General features: G+C 43.8%; 1 protein-coding gene across 1 annotated transcript; it reads left to right on the top strand.

Moving 5' to 3' along the window:
- The first annotated feature begins 331 nt into the window (after positions 1 to 331).
- Positions 332 to 19,774, top strand: GEMIN8 (gem nuclear organelle associated protein 8). Its single transcript, XM_055338740.1, has 5 exons — positions 332 to 441; positions 4,560 to 4,642; positions 8,728 to 8,772; positions 9,352 to 9,778; positions 19,224 to 19,774. The coding sequence occupies exons 3-5, from the start codon at positions 8,761 to 8,763 to the stop codon at positions 19,478 to 19,480; spliced, it is 696 nt and encodes a 231-aa protein (XP_055194715.1). The 5' UTR covers positions 332 to 441; positions 4,560 to 4,642; positions 8,728 to 8,760; the 3' UTR covers positions 19,481 to 19,774.
- The last annotated feature ends 231 nt before the right edge of the window (positions 19,775 to 20,005 follow it).

Here is a 20,005-nt window from a genome sequence, read left to right as displayed (position 1 = left end):
ACGGGAGGGGAAGACGAGAGCGCCGAGAGAAGGGCCAAAAGCCGAGGGTCAAGGAACCGGCGCGCGGGACGAGGGCGATGCCGAAACGACCGTCGTCTTCCCGCCGCGCCACGCGCGTCCGCGGACCCACAGGTGCGAGAGGCGGCGGCGCGCCGCGGGAGCCCCGCCCCCTGCCTCCCCGCCCGTCTCCAGCCATTCCCCACGCTCCGCCCCGGGAGGCGGAACCGGATCTCGCGACACTTTCCCACATGGCGCAGAACGCAGCGCGGACGCGGCGGCGCGCGCGGGACTTCCGGCGCGCGCGCCACGTGATCCGCGCCGGAACCGCATTTCTGGTCTCCCCGGCAACAGCCCCTCCCGCCCGCGCCCATGCTAGCTCCTCACAGGAAGTAGGCCCCTCCTCGCCCACCGTCCGAGATCCGCGAGCTACGAGCCCACGAGGTGACTCCGGGGACGGCTGGGTTTCCTTGGGGGAGTGAGGGAGGAGCCTGCAGGCCCCGGAGCCTGGCTTCCGCTGGTACCGGGAGAGCGGAGGGCTTGCCTGTCACGGGTCGTAACGTCATCCCGCGGGGCCCGTGAGATTCTGAAATCCTTGCTGGTTAATGGCGCCTGGACACTCGTTCCAGAGACTCTCAGCTGCAGCGCTTAGGAAATCAGTGGATGACTTTTAAGAATTGTCATGCCCGGGTCTCCATCCCGGACCACTTAAATTCGAATTTCTAGAACTGGGGCCCAGGCATCCCTATTCCTATTAAACTCCCCCCCCCCCCGGGATTCTGAGGTGCCGAGTAATACTGTGTTAAAAGCCAAGTCTGGAAACTGAACTCGGACTTTGGCCCTACAGCCCAGTATCTGAACAGAACATCACGCAGAGCAGCCTCATCCTTGCAAGGATGTCTGGAATATTGATTGACCCGTCTGCTCAAAACTTAGGGTTTTCTCTTTCCCTTACACTTTGACCTCTGTGGGAGGCCAAGCATTCCGGTGGAAGTTACCTAGAGAACATTTGGCACCTCTGGTCTTTTATGCGCCTTACACGTGGGGGTGGAGAAGGCCTTCGCCTACTTTTCTAAGTATTTAAGTGCAGTTGAACCAGGGCCAACTAAGTGCCTTTTAGTTCTGAAATCCTGGGAGTTTCTTAGTACAGATCACACGATTCTGAACAGTTTTACCTTTTTCAGGAATGATTTTTTTTTTTTTAAGTTGTTTCATAGGCTAGGTTCTGTATTCCTAGGGTTTTGCACCTTAAGTCAGAACAACATTACTCGAAAGTCTAGACTAAACATTAATGACACTTCTGGGTCTGTTTACTCTCAGGGTTTCCATGAATTGCGGGGTGGAGATAACCTTTACAAATACAACCTATAAATAGAGCTTATAACAGCTCCTTTGGGATGGTAATGCCAACAGATACCATGTATTTTTAAAGATCGTTGGTTAGTGACTCGGGATACGTATAACTGAAGGCAAGTTCACGGTAGGGTGTACAGATCTCTATGTTCATTGCTGTGCTGGGAAAGTATATAAAGCTCCAGAGAGAAATATTCATTCTAAAACTGTTTTGCACATGGTGAAAGATATTTTGGTTTTTAAGATCCAGCATTTAAGGGTGGAGTCAGATGAGAACGATCGGGGAAAATTGAACAATTAAGGCCAAGTGGAGGCTGGAGAGATTTCAAACTAGGTGTATATGACTCTTGGACCCCTTCTCTCCCAATAGGAAATTCAGCCATATAACAGTTGGACAAGTAAAAAAAGAGTGTAACTGGTTGGTCAAAGATCAGATGAATTGAAAATACTTAAAAAAAAAACTTTATGTATTTAAACATCTGCTTTTGGAAAAGATTCGGACCTTTACGGTTACTTGAGTGACTAGCTACTCAGTTTATTTAGGAAAGGCAGAAGGAGGAGGAGACGCTGTTATCAGGAAAAAAACAATCTCACCAGCATGCAAACGCAGGAAAATATACCTATGCTTCTTATGCTGGAAGGAAAATAGGAAATATAAAAGAAACATTTCAAAATCCATGCCTATAAGTAATTGACTAAATGAGTGGGATGTACTAATTGCCGTATAAATTCAGAAAAGACACTGATTAAATGGAATTACCATGTATGTCTTTATAGACTTGAAATAAAGCTCCTGAAACCTACTGGTGGTTTTAACCATTTTTAATGAGTCGTGCCTTTTGCTGGTAGGCTCCGAACTTGCATAACCTGCCTGTTCAACCCTTGGTCCCTTACAGTCACACTAGGTTTGCTTTGTGAAGGATTCACTTGCAGTGAAATGAATTTACTGTTTTGTCCTCTGAGTTCTGTTACTGTTACATCCTTACTGGTTATCCCAGTTTTCAACTATCCCATTGCCTGTTGTGCTCATGAGTCGGAGGGTCACTTTGTTTTTCAATGGCCTCCTATTTCACTTAAGATTTTGACTTTGGCCCCATAGGGATTTCATGAACTTGCAAATAAATCCACTCAAAAATCTATCACCCTGGTGATAAACAGTGCCAGGTTGTGGGTTTTGTTTTGTTTTGTTTTCATTTTTATTTATCCATTCATGAGAGACAGAGGGAGAAGCAGGCTCCCTTCAGGGAGCCCGATGCAGGACTCGATCCCAGGACCCCGGGATCACGCCCTGAGCCAAAGGCAGACGCTCAACCACTCAGCCACCCAGGTGCCCCATGTCTTGTCTTGTTTTTTTTTTTTTTTAAAGAACAATGTTTAACTACATCCTTTCCGTCTTTCCCCTTCCCCATGCCACACCTTCGTTTGTGGCATTACTTCTAATAGCAATATCCAAAGAGAGTAAACGGGTTTGGGATTGAAGGAATGAAAAGGAAATAAGACTTTTGGCTCCCTCGCCCATTAGTTTTAACGATGGTTGTTCTCAACACTACAGAACTTGGTCTCTGAACTTGGTAGCATGTGCCCTTGTGGGAGGCCTGTGTCTGGCCGGAAGATAGAACTTGGATTCATGAGGGTAGAAGGCATTCTTGAGCCATCTTTGTTGACCACATTACCCAGCAGGGACCATGCTAAGCCACAGGAGGGAGCCCATAAGGGTATTAAGCCAGTTGAAACTCCCATCAGGCAGCTGGGGGTGGTGGGCAGGAAGCAATGCTGTCAGAAAACCTCCTTTTATTATTATCTTAGTTGAGGAAGTTCCTACCGGTGTATATATTATTGAAAGACATCTCTGATAGGGTTATTAGTACATATATGGAAATTCATTAGAACCACACATGACTCAGTTTATGGAATTTCCATTTCTCGTTGTATCTTCATTTATTTTGAGCAATCTCCAGCAGACCCCCTTCTACCCTAAAACATATACCGAAGGCCTAAATTAGATCCTCCAAATTATCTGGTTGATTAAGAGAACCAAGTCAATCAGGAATCTTATCAGAAAGGTTTGACGTGGGCAACCCTGGTGGCTCAGCGGTTTAGCACCGCCTTCAGCCCGGGGCACGATCCTGGAGACCCGGGATCGAGTCCCACGTCGGGCTCCCTGCGTGGAGCCTGCTTCTCCCTCTGCCTGTGTCTCTTCCTCTCTCTCTCTCTCTGTGTGTCTCTATGAATAAATAAATAAAATCTTTTAAAAAAAGAAAGGTTTGACATTAGAGACTTTAGCCAGCATAACTTAATGATTGATTTCTAATGTGTTTCTATGCAAAATTCAAAGCAGGTGAATTTTCATGTATTTAATTTTCAGAATTCTACTGGAAAAAGAGGCTAGATAGAAAAATCCAGTTGCAGACTATACATTATTGTTTCAGGGGAATTTGTGTTTTTATTTATTGATTGTGATGACACACCAAGATCCTGTATTTATAGGAATATAGATACACAATAAAAAAATATGTATGATGTCACAACCTCTCAACAAAACCACATTACTTATTTGTGGAATTTTTTAATGACTTGATGGAAATAGTTGAATTTCTTCCATTGAAAACGACAGAGCTCTTGTCTGTTAGTCTTCATGTATATTTATGCATTTAAAAATACATCCCCGGGGCACCTGGGTGGCTCAGTGGTTTAGTGTCTGCCTTTGGCTCAGGTCATGATCCCAGGGTTCTGGGGTCGAGTCCGCATCAGGCTCTCTGCTCGGTGGGGAGCGTGCTTTTCCCTTTGCCTGTGTCTCTGCCTCTCTCTCTCTCTCTCTCTCTCTCTGTCTCTCATGAATAAATACATAAAATCTTTTTTAAAAAAAATCTCCAAAGTAAATAAACATACATCTCCAGGATAAGCAGATTAATTGAAGAATAAGTGTATTCTTTAAGAAAGGCTATATGGGAAAATACATGGTTTAAGACTCAGGGCACTGCCTTGCCTGTGGGCCCCAGGCCTCGGCAGTGTTTCATGAATGACCTCAGCGCTGTTTTTTTCCTTCCTTCTCTGGTGGTTGAGGACAGACAATGAATTCGGTCTCTGTACTCGCCTGGGCTCAGCTGGGTAGTGACTATTATGCCATTGTGCTCACTGGGGAGGGCTGCTGGTTTGCTGGTACTGTGGATCCCAGCCTGCCCTGACATTGCCATTCTCTTTTCTTTCAGCTCCACCATCCCATTAGGAGAAAAGCTGCTGTTCAGTCCATGAAGACGTGTGCCATAAAAGAGTAGGAGATACTCCCAAAGAGGTGACGAATGAAAGATAAAATTAAGGACCATTGAAAGACATCTAAATCTGCTGCAATCATAAGCTTGCTTTTCTTTGAACTGGTGGCTGAAAGTGTTTTAATGTCTAGAATTAGTTTTATGTTGGCTTTTCAGAAACCCAGGCGTTTTTTTGGGTCCTTAAGTTCTCTGGGTGGAAAGAGTAGCCGCTTTGAAAAACTTAACAGGACCAATTCTTAGAGGAGGTTTTTGTTTTCCCTTAGGAACTCACTGATGCACTTAGCAAAAAAGGATATGTATTCCTTCTTCCAGGGAAGAGCTGGGAACTCTCCTGCTTCCCATCCTTGGTGGGTTGCTGTCCAGCCCACGGCAGCTAGTAGGGTCTCCATCAGAAATCATGGCAGTACTTGTGCATTCTAAGCCCAGTTGATTGCAGGAGTTGGGGTTTTTGTTTTGTTTTGTTTTTTAATTAAGTCTTTAAATACCTATGTAGATCTTTAAGCAATGGTTCCATTTCCTTATTTAACTGTGGAGAAGATTCTTTTATCCCAGATATTAGGAACTGGTCACCAAGATTGTTGGTTGGTCATCATCACAGTTGTCCTGCTTCCACTCATCTTATTCTAAGCCTAATTTACGAGATGAGTGAGAATCACAGAGTTCCTCCACGGCTTGCCAAGTGGAGAATGAGCAACAATGAGGGCACTCTGCGTACTGAGAGCAGAGTCTATACAACTGAATAACGTATTCACATGAAACAGGGGCTGGCAAAGGATGGCCCACAGCTTGTTTTTTGTACTGCCTGGGAGCGAAGAATGGTGTTTATATTGCCAAAGGGTTGTTTTTAATTTAAAAAAAAAAAAAAGGAGAAAAAGAAGAATGTGTGACAGAGACTGTATGTGGCCCACGAACCCAAAATGTTTACTATTTGACCCTTTATAGAAACAATTTGCTGGCATAAAATACCAAGAGTAGTGCTGGAAAGTGCAAGCCAATAGTTATAAAGCTGCGTGCAAGCTACTACTCCTTTAGACGTTTTTCTAGACCTTCTTTATTTTGTTTCTGAGAGTTTACTTCGTTTGTCATTCATTCTCAGGAACTACTTTTAATTGAATATCTGTAGGAATTGAAGAATCTTAAAGTACTCAAGATGTAAAAGAATGTGATACAGAGGTTTTGGAATTTGAGGAAGGAGAATAATAAAGCCAGGGGTGAGTGAGCATATGTGACACACAGCTCCAGGACTCTAAACTTGCCGAAGGATGGCAGCAGATTTGATTAGAAGTCCCAACGGCCAAAACCAGAAAGCACTATCAAAATAAAATTGATGTCCAAGATGCCTGTATTCCATCATTAAGATAAATTCGGCTTTCCTTCACAGCCTGGGTCTTGAAAGAGTCTAGTGCCTTAGCCAACTAGTTGGTCTGCTCTTAGGGTGCTGGTACACCGGACTGAATCCGAGCTGCTTGTGCTCCGAAGCCTGGAATTGGCTTTCTTCAGCCACCTCAGCCCACTGTCCTCGCTTCCTCCTTGTGGAAGCGCTCAGAGCGTGCCTTGTGTGATCTCTGAGACAATATAACGTGGCAGCCCTTCTAGCAAAGTATTTGTCGAATCAAAGGCATAAATAAGTAGCCTCTCCTCAAATTAGTTCTCCCTGCCCCCTTTTAATCACAGTCATTGACATTCGAGCAGCCTGGTGAACGTGATGAATTACACTGGAGCCTCTTAAACAGTTGTCTACCTGATAGCACATGCCTACATTTCTATCTCTGCAAAGTGGCACCTCTCATAAGCCATCTTGTACATTTTCAGAATAACTGTACTATTACTTTTAAAGCCAGGCTGGATTTTCCCAATTATAAATAAAAACAGGACTTCCCAAGGTCTGCAGTAGTGTTCAATTACAATAATGTTTATGGCATATTTGAGGCTGAATCCAGACTTCCCAGTTCAGGATAATCAATATTTACATTGATCCTGGTTCTAAGTATGTTTTATGAGGCATAGAAGTCTGGATTCAAAACTCTTAATTTCCAGAAGACACGTAGATGCCTCCCAGACTTTTCAAATTTAATTCCTGTGCTACTTGTTAATCTGTAAAACAAATTTGATTAAGACACACATGTAGTTCACTTTAATGGCATTATGTGCTGCAGGCTCTCAGAAAATTATTCAGATTTCAGTGATACCAATATGAAACCGGGCTGGAATGAATTAGCCACTTACAGGCTGCACCTTACAGTTAAGCACTCAAATATGTACTGATTTCTACTGTAATTTCATTTGTGTTAGTGTTACTTCTCTGGGTGGTTAACCCCTTAATTGTATTGACTTTTCTATTTCTTCAGTAGCTTGTAAAGCACATAGGCACTTAGCCAGGTTTTCAGATAATTGCTCACGTTTTAAACCTTTAAATTATAGTTTTAGAGTAATGTGAACTTTACACTTACATCTTCACTGCCTTGGTTAGCTTTTTTCCAGTTTACATTCACTGCATGTGTGTGTATTCCTGAACTTAGAACAGTGAACAGGAAGTGTGGGCTGTGTTTAAGATAAATTTACAGAAGATCATGTCAACCCTCTTAAAAATAGCCTATTTGAAAGCTTATTATATTTAAAAAAGAAAGTGAATAGTTCTCTTCAGGCTAAATCTTAAAAAGATGTGGTCAATTTAACATCTCAATTTTCCACATTAACCATAGCAAAACATCTGATAGATATTACAAAATAAGCAAGTTCTTAGAGAATTTTAAATTCTACCCTCTAATTAAATGAGGAGAAACAGGCCTCCTTCAGCATCTGATTTCCCAGAGTTTCAAAACCCAAGTAGCTGTTTGCTCAGCATCACATTGTGTTAGTAGTTTCATCTAACAGATGCTTAAATTCTCATGCATTCTAGGATAGTACTTTTGGTTTTCTTCTGCTTTTTATTTTAAAGATTTTATTCATTCATGAGAGACAGAGAGAGGCAGAGACACAGGCGGAGGGAGAAGCAGGCCCCATGCAGGGAGCCCGATATGGGACTCGATCTCGGGTCTCCGGGCTCACGCCCTGGGCCAAAGGCAGGCGCTCAATCTCTGAGCCACCCAGGCATCCCTGCTTTTTGTTTTTATTTAAAGTAATCTCTACACCCAATGTGGAACCTGAACTCACATGACCCTGAGATCAAAAGTTGCGTGCTCTACCAACTGAGCCAGCCAGACATACCAGGATATTTTACCTTTTTTTTTTTTAAGTACATTCTGATGTTCGCTGGCATTTTAGTAGCTCTGAACTCCTGAACAGGAAGGGGGGAAATCAAATTATTTTAAATGGTTCATAAAAGGTACAGCTGCAGATTAAACTTTAAGTATCTTCTGCTATTTCAGTACCATCACAAGCAGGTAGGTAGGGGCAAAATGAGTAAATCCTGGCTGAGCAAGGTTGTTGGGCAAAGGCATTCTATGCGGGCACTTGGTGGAGAGTCTTCATGGAAGTTTCTTCTACAGAGATGCAGAGTGGTTAGGCAGGGAGTATGTGGTGTCATAGACTGGCTGAGAGATGCAAATTACAATCAAAACCAAAACAAGGCTTGTCTGGGGGCTTAAAGCCCAAGGCACAACCCAGGCTGGAGAGAGATCTCATTTGGAGAGGCTTCTCCAAGTCCCAAATCTGGCAGGCAAGACCCAGTAATGATTTCCAATGAGCTGGCAAGACATACTCTGTTCAAGCCGTGGGGCCATCTAGGGTTAATTTAAATTGGCATCGGCATGAGTTAAGGATTAGTAAATAAAGTAATAGTTGTAGATTTTTAGTTCATGTTCTATATTAATATTTTTATATACATATTAACTAGTATGGTTCTTTCCAGTCTTTACTTTGAATAGGTTAACAAATATTGGAAAAATGCAGTGTCTTTTGAACCACAGAATCGTATCTAAGGGGATCCCTCGTTTTCAGCGCACAAGGTCATACCCCCGGTGCCAGGGCCCTATAGTGTATGTATGTAGCGTGGAGATCAGGCATGGTACTGGAAAGCCCATCTCTGAGGAGCCGCTTGTAAACCATGAAATAGCCACAGATATCACACGTGTACTGACCACATGTTTGCACTGTGGTTCTTTCCTAGTTTCAGTGCCCATTTGTACTTCCACAGTCAGAGATGGCAGCAAAGGTAAGACTTTTTTTTTTTTTTTAACTCATAAGAGAAAAAGGTAAATTTTAGTCTTGAGAGTCTTGGTATTCTCATTCCATGATGGAGAAGACCAAAGAAACAATTCATCCAAAGGCTGAAAGTAAAGGCACCATTGGGAAAGTTGCTAGACAGCTTTTGTCCAGGCACTGAGGAGTGAGCAGATGTTTAGGGGGCAGTGACGGAGCAATAGAGAACATTAGTCCATGTGGTTCTTAGAACGAGTTGCTTAGTTATCATGGGTAGAGAGGGCTGAGATGGTTGACATTGTATCTCTGCCTATATCTTATGTAAAACTGGTAAATACTAGCCTCTGTTCCCACTTTATCCTGGCCATAACCTCAGACTAATTGTTCTGTGTGTGCCTCATGCACACGTAGTTGGTGTGTGTTGTGGGCATGGACGTGTCCTGTGTCCTCCTTAGCCCAGCAGTAGTGTCCTAATGTAGAGTAGGTATTTAGTAGATACTCGGTAGATACATGTTTACTTGGTTAAACGTTGGAAGGTTCTCTTGAGAAAGAACTATATGGTATGTAGCCTCCACCTCCCTTTATTCTGTAGGCAGCATCATGGAAAGCCACCGACCCTTGGTTTTCTCATCCAGTCTATGCAAGATACTGGCAACATTACCATCAGGCGATGGCCTGGATGCAAAGCCACCATGGTGCCTACAGGAAGGCCATAGAATCTTATTTCAGTTGTCCATGGCCCTTCCCTCCTGCGGCCCTTCCCGGAAGCTCATACCCCAACCAGGCCAAATCTCCTCGGCCCTCTCGTGACCATCTCCTGGCTTCCACGGACTCGCACTGCGGTTCTTCGCATTCTAGAAGGTCCCGGCAGCATCCACCAGCCCGCAAGACGAAACAGGCAGAGGAGGAGGCAGGGTCTGAGTCGGATGGGGGTGTGGAGTGCGACCTGAGCAACATGGTGATCACAGAGGAGCTGCGCCAGTACTTCGCCCAGACCGAGAGGCACCGGGAAGAGCGACGTAAGTGCGCGCCCCTCCCCCACACACTTCCTTTCCCTGCCCTGCCTTTGGCACTGTCTTCTATCCTCTAGTTATCTTATACCTTCCTACTCTTCCCCATCCAGCCACACCCCCACTGTCTGAGTTTCCAGAGGTATTCTAATACAGGACTTTCTCTAGCCCTACCCTAGGACACAGCATGTCCCAGGGGCACCTCTGCCGTCTCCCGGGTGTCAGACCCTCGGGCACATGGGGTGTGGGCCTGTGCCTGTGTTCCCTCATCTACACACCGGCCCTTCGAGCGTATTCCACCCCGTTCACAGACAGTGCAGGCAACCCTGCAGAAGGTTCATTCACTTATTCCAGGTACACAACTGATCACTAGCTGTTGGGATTCACATCGGGGTCAACCTGACTCCCAACCCCCGTGCTGCTTCTTCTAGCGCAAGCTTCAGGATTGGGTTTGGCCCTGAGACTGCCAGGTTTTTAAAATACTGCTGCCGCCTCACTGGCACAGAGCGCTGAGACCTCCCTGGTGCCAGAGAGCTACCAGGTCTTAATTATGAAGCGCTGTCCAGAGCAGAGTCACTGTGAACCTAAACAGTGTAGGACTCAAACCTTCTGGTTGGATCCCACGTGGAAGCAGTCAGCTATTAGAGTCAGAGAAGTGTGATCATGCTTTTCTCTGTTCCGTGGCAAAGAAGGAATTGTCTCTTTTTAATTTCTTACCAAGTTGCCGCAAAGAACTAGAACTGCTTATTGTGCTCTCCTTACTATGAAAAGTCACCAGACCGTTTACATTTGAAGTGTCTCAAACAGATACACTGTTCCCTGATTATCACCAGGATCTAGTTTCAATGTTGCTTTTAGTGACTTATAATTATATGATATTTACTTAGAATTTTTTAATAAATAGAAACAAACAGAATAAACAGAAACATAGAAGTCTGAGGTTGGGCAAGTTTTGATTCCATCTTTGATTGATCTATGTTTTCCTGATGAGGGGCTTATCGATCCCCAGTAGGTACCAGGAACTGAGCAGTGGGCTTTGTATACAGTATCGTGCCCTTTGGTATCTTAAAAGTAGACAATGATGAGGGAGAGGACATGTTCAAGCATGTCCACATTTGGTTGGAATGCCGTTTTTTACAGCTTTTGAAAAAGAAAATATGATGGATGTGGGGTTTCTTTCTGTTGTCCTTACCAGAGGGTAGAAAAACGTGTTTTTCCAACCAGAGATTGATACTTCTATGATAGTAATTCTAATTAAGGATGAAAACAAACTCCAGTCATCTAAAAGGCCATTTTGAATTATCTACTAATTTAAAATTAACTTGATAGATGGTCATCCAATAAAAAATAGATACGAAGATAATGAAAATAAAGTGACTGAGGGTGTCTTTGCAATATCAGCAGTTAAGTTACAGATATGGCTAAGAGCCATTCCCGTTCTTCCTCTTATCTTGGTCAGGAAGGATTCTAAGTAAGTTCAAAAAAAAAAAAAAGTCATAGAAATTACCTGCTAAGTTGTACCTGGCACTTAATATTGTTTTGAATGAATGAATGAAGTGTTTCAGTATTAATTGTGAGCCTTAATTCAGAGGTTTTCAAATATCTCATAAAGTGCAAAACTTGCTTTGCTTATGTAGGACATTTTACAAAGCAAGTTAGGGTTTGAATGCTTGATAAACTTGATGAACTTCATATTTTGTTTTTTAATTATTCCCAAATCTGCTGAGGTGACTTCAAGGCTCCAGATTGCACTGTTATTATCATCACTGCTGTCAGCTGAATCGTGTTCCCTAAAAAAAAAAAAAATCTGTTGGAGTCCTGTCCCCAACCCCCAACCTCAGGATGTGAGCTTATATGGACATAGGGTCTTTACAGGGATACTTCAGTTAAAATGAGGTCCTTAGGGTAAGCCCTGACCCAGTATGTATCCTTACAAAACGAAACATTTGCACACAGAGATAGACACGCACCCAAGGAGAAGGCCATGTGAAGACTTCGTGTTACAGGGTCCTGCTCGCCTCCATTACTTCTCAGCTAGAGGTTCTTAATCTTGTGGGTCACCTACCCTAACTGGCCTGTGCCTGAGTCACCTCACCGCTGAAATGGGGATCCTAATTAATGGAGTGGTAATTATGAAGATTCGATGAGATAATAAAAGATAAATTAGAGAACCAATGCTTGCTATGAGTTTAGTGCCCAAGAAATGTTAGTTGTTATGGTTAGTTGCTAATAACTCATCGTTTAGTGTGGATTATTAACCATATACTGATTTTACTCTGATGCTGATTGGGTTAATTAGTGCTTCATTGAGATTCTGCATAATTTTACTAAAGATGTTCTGTGCTTCAAAAAAAGTCATATTTCTGCTCCCCACTTTTCAAATTCTTAAATTGACTTAGAATGTTTAAAAAGCAAAAGAGTCAAAGTTTTGGTGTCGATCCAATTTAGTTAACACAGTTTCATCAAAGTAGTCATTAAGACTACTTTTATTCCGTTTCAAGGCCATTCTTGTTCAGTATAACAATATACTAAAATACATGGAAAAAATGAATGTACTTCCATATTACTAATATAACAGCACTAAACACATTGAGCTTCTGCTTCTTTGTTCTTTGTAAATGTGTAGTTGTAACATAATTGAAAACTGCTTGTCATAGGGTCTCTGCGATGCTTTTATCTGTGGTCTGCTCTAAAAATATGATCAGGTCTTTGGGAGATGTGGAGATTGTCTGGCAAGGGTGAGAACATGCTGTGGTGTCAGAGTCTACTCTGACTGCTAAAGATTTAAAAACTGCCAGGGCCTGACCCTGCACCCCCAAAAACAACGGGCCTTATTTTTTTCACCAGCACTTTTGGTGGCGTATAGGATGAATACATGTTCCTTCAAGCAGTAATGAAGGACGAACTCAGATGTAAGCAGTTTGAATGCCCATGGTGCTTTCTAATCCATTACTTCACTAGAAATGTTCATGGAAGTTAAGTTATATACACAGTTGGGATATATTTTAGTAAAAATTAAGGACCTGAGCAGTGTGAATACTTGGTTAAAGATGTTTTGTTTTGCTCTTTGAACCACTAGAAGCTACTTACTCAATAAAGGCAAATTCAACTTTGAATATGGATCATCTAGAGAACACAGAATTTTATGAAGTTTCATTAGCAGGGAGAAACATAGAGAAATTTGATTTTATTTTTCAGTATTATTCACTTCCATGGGAGTATATGTTATATAATTCATCATCATCTGAGTCTTATATTTTCTTAGAATAAGATCCTTCATACTGGACAGCATGTTCTTGTTTGTGATTACTGCTCTTCCAGATAATCTCTAACATATTTTAATGATAAAAAAATTAAGTAGGGTAAATAAAGAACTCCTTCTGTGCAGTGGGAACAGACATGCTTTTGATTATGTTATATGTCATTTCCTAATGAGATATTTCCGTTATTTAAAACTTCACTGGTAATATTACTTATGGGAAAGTAGATAATCGTGGAGTCTTTAAAGGTCAGCTGTGTTTTCAATTATTTCTTAGGAAAAATGTTTATTGTTAGGTTAAGAAAAGTATCATGTTTTAGTCATAAATAACCATCAACTGAGACTGCAAGGTTATAGTCCTAATACTTGGAAATGAGTGAAAGTCATCATTCCCAGTGGAGAAGAAGGCCCTCCGAAACAAACAGCACCACTCTTGTCTCAGGCTTCCCCTGTGTCTTGGGAGTAACAGTGGGGTTAAAACAGAGACATATTCACAAAGAGCTTAAACTTAAACCCAGTTGGGAAGAGGAGACAAAATCAAATTACAACTGATACCTAGCAGAGCCATCTATGGCATGGTCCCCGGGTACTTTGCAGTGATGGGTAGAACCAATGAACTCAGCCACCAGAGGAGTTTCACAGGGTAGTGGTAGAAAATGGAGTGTGCTCGAGGCCTTGAGGGATAGGGTCAGTTGAGATCGGGAAAGAAAGGGGGTGAGTCCACTCCCCACTTAGCATTCAAAGTGCTATTCTTACCACAGGGCCCAGGTGTGCTTCCAGACATTTGATAGCAGACATCTGCTCCGTCATGCTGTGTCCACTGGAACTGGAAGGTTTAGATGAGTTTTCATTACCGAACCTTCTGTCAGTCAACTGGAACCCCATCCAGTTTGTCCTCACTCCACCCTCTATGGAAAACCTGGAGGACCCAGTGAGGCGTACCGCCCCGAGTTTAGGGAGCCGCTGTGGTCTAGTCGATGGGAGTAAAGCGTGGCGGCTAACTGGCTGAGCACAGTTTCATCCTGTGTGTGTCTCGTCTAGCTCAGATGTTCAAAGCACATAAAACCAGTCGGTGGAAGGGTGCATATAAGAGGCCGTAGAAAAGTGGAAGGGAGGAGGGGAAATGCACTTTTATACTAAAAGCAAAACTGGTGATTATCCACTGACTTCATTTGTCACAGAGAGGGATGTGAGGTGACGATGAAGACCCATCAGAAATGGCTCCGGGTCTGCTGGCAAGCACCTGTGTTCTGGGGGTGTTGCTGACGAGCCAGATATGAGTCATTTGTGATATAAATCAAGCCTGTCCTTTTCCTCAGTTGTGCTAAAATCATTAATTCTGGCAACATAGCAGAGAATACAGTCAGAAAGACATGCTAATCCTGGAAAAACAAGGAAAAATAACGTTCTTCAACACTCATTTGTCTTAGCGCTTTGTCTTCCAAAATGTTCTGCCTTTGCGCTAATTATCTGTGGAATACTAGATGAATGTTTTATTGCTATGTCAAGTCTTCTAGAACCCAAGTCACTTCTCATGATTTTGTTCTCCTTTGTAGACTGTAAGTCCACCTTGGTAGTAGCATCATGTACATTTATAGATTGAGGGGGAAAATATCAAGGTTACATACCCTGACCCAGATGGGATCCAGTAGCATTTCTCCTTAATAGAAGAAATTACTGTTACTTTTTTTTTTTTTAGATTTTATTTATTTATTCATGACAGACACAGAGAGAGAGAGAGGCAGAGACACAGGCAGAGGGAGAAGCAGGCTCCGTGCAGGGAGCCCGATGTGGGACTCGATCCCAGGATCACACCCCGGGCTGAAGGCAGCGCTAAACCGCTGGGCCACAGGGGCTGCCCTGTTTTCTTGTTTTAACCCTATATGTATATTAGCCATTATATTAGTTTCCTAGGGCTGCTGTAGCAAATGACCATAAATTGGTTGGCTCAAACAACAGAAATTTATTCTCACAGTTCTGGAAGCCAGAAGTCTGAAATCAAGGTGTTAGCAGGACCCATTCCCTCCAAAGGTTCTGGGAGGGGCTCCTGGTGTTCACTGGCCCATGGGAGCATAGTTCCAATCCTGCCCCCTTGTTTACATGCTTTCCCTCCTGTGTGTCTTTGTGTCCTTTTCTGTCTGTCCTACGGACACTCTTGTTGGGTTTAGGGTTCACACTAATCCAGTATGATCCCATCTGGATCCTTAATTACATCTGCAAAGACCCTATTTCCAAAGTAGGTCATATTCTGAGGTTCCATATAGATGTGAATTGGGGGGAGGGGGCACCATTCAACCCACTACAGCCCTGTTTTAAAGCTGGAATCTAAAAAGATATTCTGACTTGTATTAAAACAAATTCCCAGGGCAGCCTGGGTGGCTCAGCGGTTTAGGGCCTGCCTTGATCCTGGAGACCCGGGATTGAGTCCCACATCGGGCTCCTTGTATAGAGCCTGCTTCTCCCTCTGCCTGTGTCTCTGCCTCTCTCTCTCTCTCTCTCTCTGTCTCTCATGAATAAATAAATAAAAATCTTTAAAAAAAAAAAAAGACAAATTCCCATGACTGAATAGGCTGTGAGGAAAAAAAGCACTGGGTAACATTGAGTCCCACATCTGTTTTCAATAAAAAAATAACCAACTTCTCCATGACAAGGCACCTGTTATGTCTGAAGTATGATGTTCTGCTTCTCTGCTTCAGTCAGATGATTCTCCATCTGGTCGAGCCCTCACCTTGTTTTGATGGGAAGAAAAACTGCTAGTGATTTAGAATCCTTTCTTTCATTGAGGAAGGAAGCAATAAAAAGAAAACAGAATAAGTGATGCCTTCAAGTGAGGATATTCTGTTCTAAGATTTGCTTGGGTCCCGTAAGTCAGTATAAGCTAAAGTACTTTCAGGTGCTTAGCGGTAGCTTCCAGTGTCCAGCCAGTGTGAAGGCATTTGGTTTTAAGCTAACTGGTTTTCAAATTTGTAGACTTTTTTTTTTTAAGGAAGTTTTATGGTTTTTTTTTTTTTAATTTTTTATTTATTTATGATAGATACAGAGAGAGAGAGAGAGGCAGAGACACAGGCAGAGGGAGAAGCAGGCTCCATGCCCCGGGAGCCCGACGTGGGATTCAATCCCGGGTCTCCAGGATCACGCCCTGGGCCAAAGGCAGGTGCCAAACCGCTGCGCCACCCAGGGATCCCAGGACTTTCTTTTTTTTTTTTTTTCCAATTGTTTAAGTAAGTAGAGGCACAGTGACTCAGATGTAAAAGAACAAGATCAGACCCCATCTTATTGGTGCCCCCATCTCCCCCATCCTCTCTGCCATGGAACCTACAGGATGAATGTTTTCTTGCTAAGGGAGCACTGCCCATCACCTTTTGAGATTTGAGCATCTGTTTCTATCCCTGAATTGTCATCATTTTTCTTCAACAGCATCTGTAAGAAACAGCTATTTACAAAAAATAATGTATGGCCTCTGTCCAAGCTTTCTCTCAGCAGTCATTTCCTGAGCACCTGCTTTGTATCAGGCATTGTGTGTCCTCCTGGGGCTGGGGATGGTGGGGGGTCGTGAAGGCGACAGTGCCCTTTCCCCATACATGACTTCCACAGGTGGGTTCTGGTGCTAGCCAGTCAGTGCAGGGGACAGTCTAACCAACCGCCCCTTAGGTCTCTGTTTTAGGGCAACTACCCACCATGCTGTGGGCGCCTAGGTGGCTCAGTTGGTTAAGCGTTGTCTGCCTTCCACTCACATCATGATCTCAAGGTCCTGGGATCAAGCCCTTTGTTGTTGAGCTCTCTGATCAGCAGGAAGTCCGCTTCTCCCTCTCCCTCCCCCTGCTCATGGTCTCTCTCTCTCTCTCTCTCTCTCTCTCTCTCTGTCTCTCTCAAATAAATAAAATTTAAATAAATAAATAAATAAATAAATACCCACCTTGCTGGAAACCGGGAAAGCTCTAAGCCTCTTGTGAGGCAAGGAGGGGACAAGGGTTGAGCCTTAAATTTTCATAAGGAAGCCTGAGCAGGAGGGAGAGACAAGAAGAGAATTAAGAGCAGAGGGCTGTGCCTTTTATTCTGTTTTTCTTATACTGAATGAGCTTCATTAACTAAAACCCTGTGATGGTGACCCATGAGCATGTGCCAACTGTGAACTTGTGGAGCTGCACTGGCTACGTTGACTGGCAGCTACACTTGGCTCGTATTAACAGTGTTTCATCTACACATGTCAACCATCAGAGGAAACATTTCAATGTAGACTTGTTATACTGATTTACTACCTGTAAGATAGTTTTGGTTGGAAGAGTAGCAGAACCGTGTTAAATTACAAAGAAAAGAGAAAGATGTAAAAATAAGGTTAAATTCACATATCCTGGTGGCAGAGAACAACACTTGCTAAGATAGCGTGGATCCAGTGTTTATTAAAACTTGTAAATGCAAAAACTCAGATTTAGACAGGAAGCTGAACATCTGTTGTGTCACTAGATCTGTCAGTAAGGCTGATTATAGTCTTGGGACAAATGTGAAAGTAAAAGGACTGTGGTCTGGGAACCTCTGTTCTCTAGCTGCACAGGCTCTGGGGCCCCCGCAGCTCCCCCTCGAGGGATTGTTTCTACTGGGCCCAAGGATTGATAAGCACCCAAGTCTCCCTTAGGTGGCAGAGGGAACCTGTGGTCCCCGACTAATGTGGAAATGCCACACTTTCAGAAGAGTCGTCTTTGGAGGGTGGGGGTATACAATCTCAACACCCGTGAGAACTAAACAGCTCACATCGTCATGTTTCAAACTTGGCAAAAAGACCAAGACTGAGGAAGAAAAACATCTTGACCTCCCCTTTGTTGGCACCTTACGCCAGTATTGTGGATCACTTCTGCATTTCACAGTAAGCCGGTTACATCTCCTTTCTGGGATAAGGTAATGGTTACGTTGCACTTGTTTGCTTGACAATCATTTGGCATATCTGTAGATGACCTCCTTGCAAAAGAAATAACCTGCAGATGTGCTAAGTCAGAAATGGCCTTCCACATTTATAGTGTTCCCAAGTTTCCAGAACTCCTTCCCTCTCAACCCCAAGGTGATAACGTGCGAAAAATGGAATTACAGATGTGACTGCCTAGCCACAGACATGCCTTGCTGCTCACTCTGGGTTCCCTTCTATTCTAAACTTTCTGCTTTAAAAAAAAAAAAAAAAAAAAGATACAAGGAAAGAAAGAATGATTTATGTCATTGTTTTATTCCCTATAACCATCTTCACTCCTTATTCAGTAGCATTTCTCTCCGTAGCAATAAAAGCTACAGATGTGTGCATTCTGCTCTCCATTTCTCTCTTCCCAAAAGAGTTGCTTACAAAAATCTGTCAGTTGGGTAAATTTTACCTTATACAACGTTGTTTCATTGATATGTTTATGTTATTTCTGTTCACATAATATAATGAATTTCTTGCTTTATAAGAATCTATTTAAATTAGTAGGATTAAAATCAAATAACTCTATCACTTGAAATTTAGCCTAAACAAAACAAGTGGAAAGTCAAGTCCCACGGTGAGGAAGTCACTGCACTGTTGCAGATCTGTTAACATAAGAGGAAGCTTAGAAGTCAGGTCCTCCTTCCTTTGGCAGGATTGCCCTGGCTCGACCCTGTTGCCTTGCGCAAGTGTTGAATTATTTGACTCCATTTCCTGGTGTGCTCTGTGCTTTGGCTGTGAGGAAGGATCGGGGCTCATCACTGCAGCTCTGTAGTACCAGCACTTGCTCTTTGCCAGATTACCTAAAATCAAAACCTATAACACAGGGCTGAGCTTTTGTCCCCCAGCACCTCATTTGTACACAGAAGTACTACTTCTTGCAACCCGGGACTTTGCAGGAGGCATTTCGTTGCCCTGCTGGCCTGGAACAGTGTGTGAGAACAGGCGAGCTCCCCGCCAGCCCTTCCCAGCTGGACAGCTCGAGGCAGGTCACATAGATGAAAGAGCTGTATTCGGGTTTGAGGGTGCTGGGCAACTTGTTTCTCAGCGGCTGTTTGCCGTTTCTGGCAGCGTATGCCTCCCAGATAGGCACACAGTGCGTCTCCTAGGCACGCGGGCAACGGTGTGCGGGTGATGCCTTAGATCCTAGTGAGCCTCTCGGCAGGCACAGCCAGGCCCAACCTGGCGGCGCAGCTGGCAGCCGCATCCCCGGGCTCACCCCGCCCCCTGTCCCCGTGTTGCTTCGTTCTCAGGACGGCAGCAGCAGCTGGACGCCCAGCGCCTGAAAGACTACGTGAACGCCGACCACGACCTGTACTACAGCAGCCACCGCTCGGTGGACCCCCCGACCGAGAGGCCCGGCGAGCGCCGCCAGGCCGAGATGAAGCGCCTGTATGGGGACAGCGCTGCCAAGATCCAGGCCATGGAGGCCGCCGTGCAGCTGAGTTTCGACAAGCACTGTGACAGGAAGCGGCCCAAGTACTGGCCGGTCATTCCGCTCAAGTTCTGAGCCCGGGCCGCAGGGTACCCAGCCAGCACCCCCTTCCTTTCGGATTCACTAAATCTCTCCTTCTGTGCATTTTCTCAGGGAAATTTCTCTTATACTGAGAAATAAGCATGTTGACCAAAGTCCCAGGGGGCCGATCTCAGGGCTGGATGTAATATGTTGGCCGCTTGAAGTCAGCAAGACGCATACTGTTGCCAACAATGAAAGATTTTCCTTTGACCTAAAATGATTTCATACATATTATGCTTGATGAAGACAATAATACTGTTCAGTTATTAAAGTCCCCATTTAGAGATACTTCCTGGTGTTTTTGCCTTTTTCTATTTTCTTGTCTTTAATCCAACTAAACTCCAACGGACATGCCTTAAATGAGTCAGATGTCCTCTCTTGCTCGAACTCCTTTAGCCCCCACTGAAAATGATCCAGTGGGACAAACACCACTTCTCTCCGAGGCAGAGGTCAGCGTGCATGTTCTATAAAGGACCAGAGAGGTAACATTTTCAGCTTTGCAGGCCACACGACCTTTGT

This window comes from Nyctereutes procyonoides, unplaced genomic scaffold, assembly GCF_905146905.1.
Source record: "Nyctereutes procyonoides isolate TBG_1078 unplaced genomic scaffold, NYPRO_anot_genome, whole genome shotgun sequence".
Classification (NCBI taxonomy): Eukaryota; Metazoa; Chordata; class Mammalia; order Carnivora; family Canidae; genus Nyctereutes; species Nyctereutes procyonoides.
Note: the sequence above shows the minus strand (reverse complement) of the source record. Positions and strands in the feature narration are given on the sequence as shown.

Bases quoted from the DNA above. Each gene is read 5' to 3' on its own strand.
- GEMIN8 (XM_055338740.1), top strand. The intron at 9,779-19,223 runs GTAAGTGCGCGC...CTTCGTTCTCAG, and splicing joins GAGGCACCGGGAAGAGCGAC to GACGGCAGCAGCAGCTGGAC.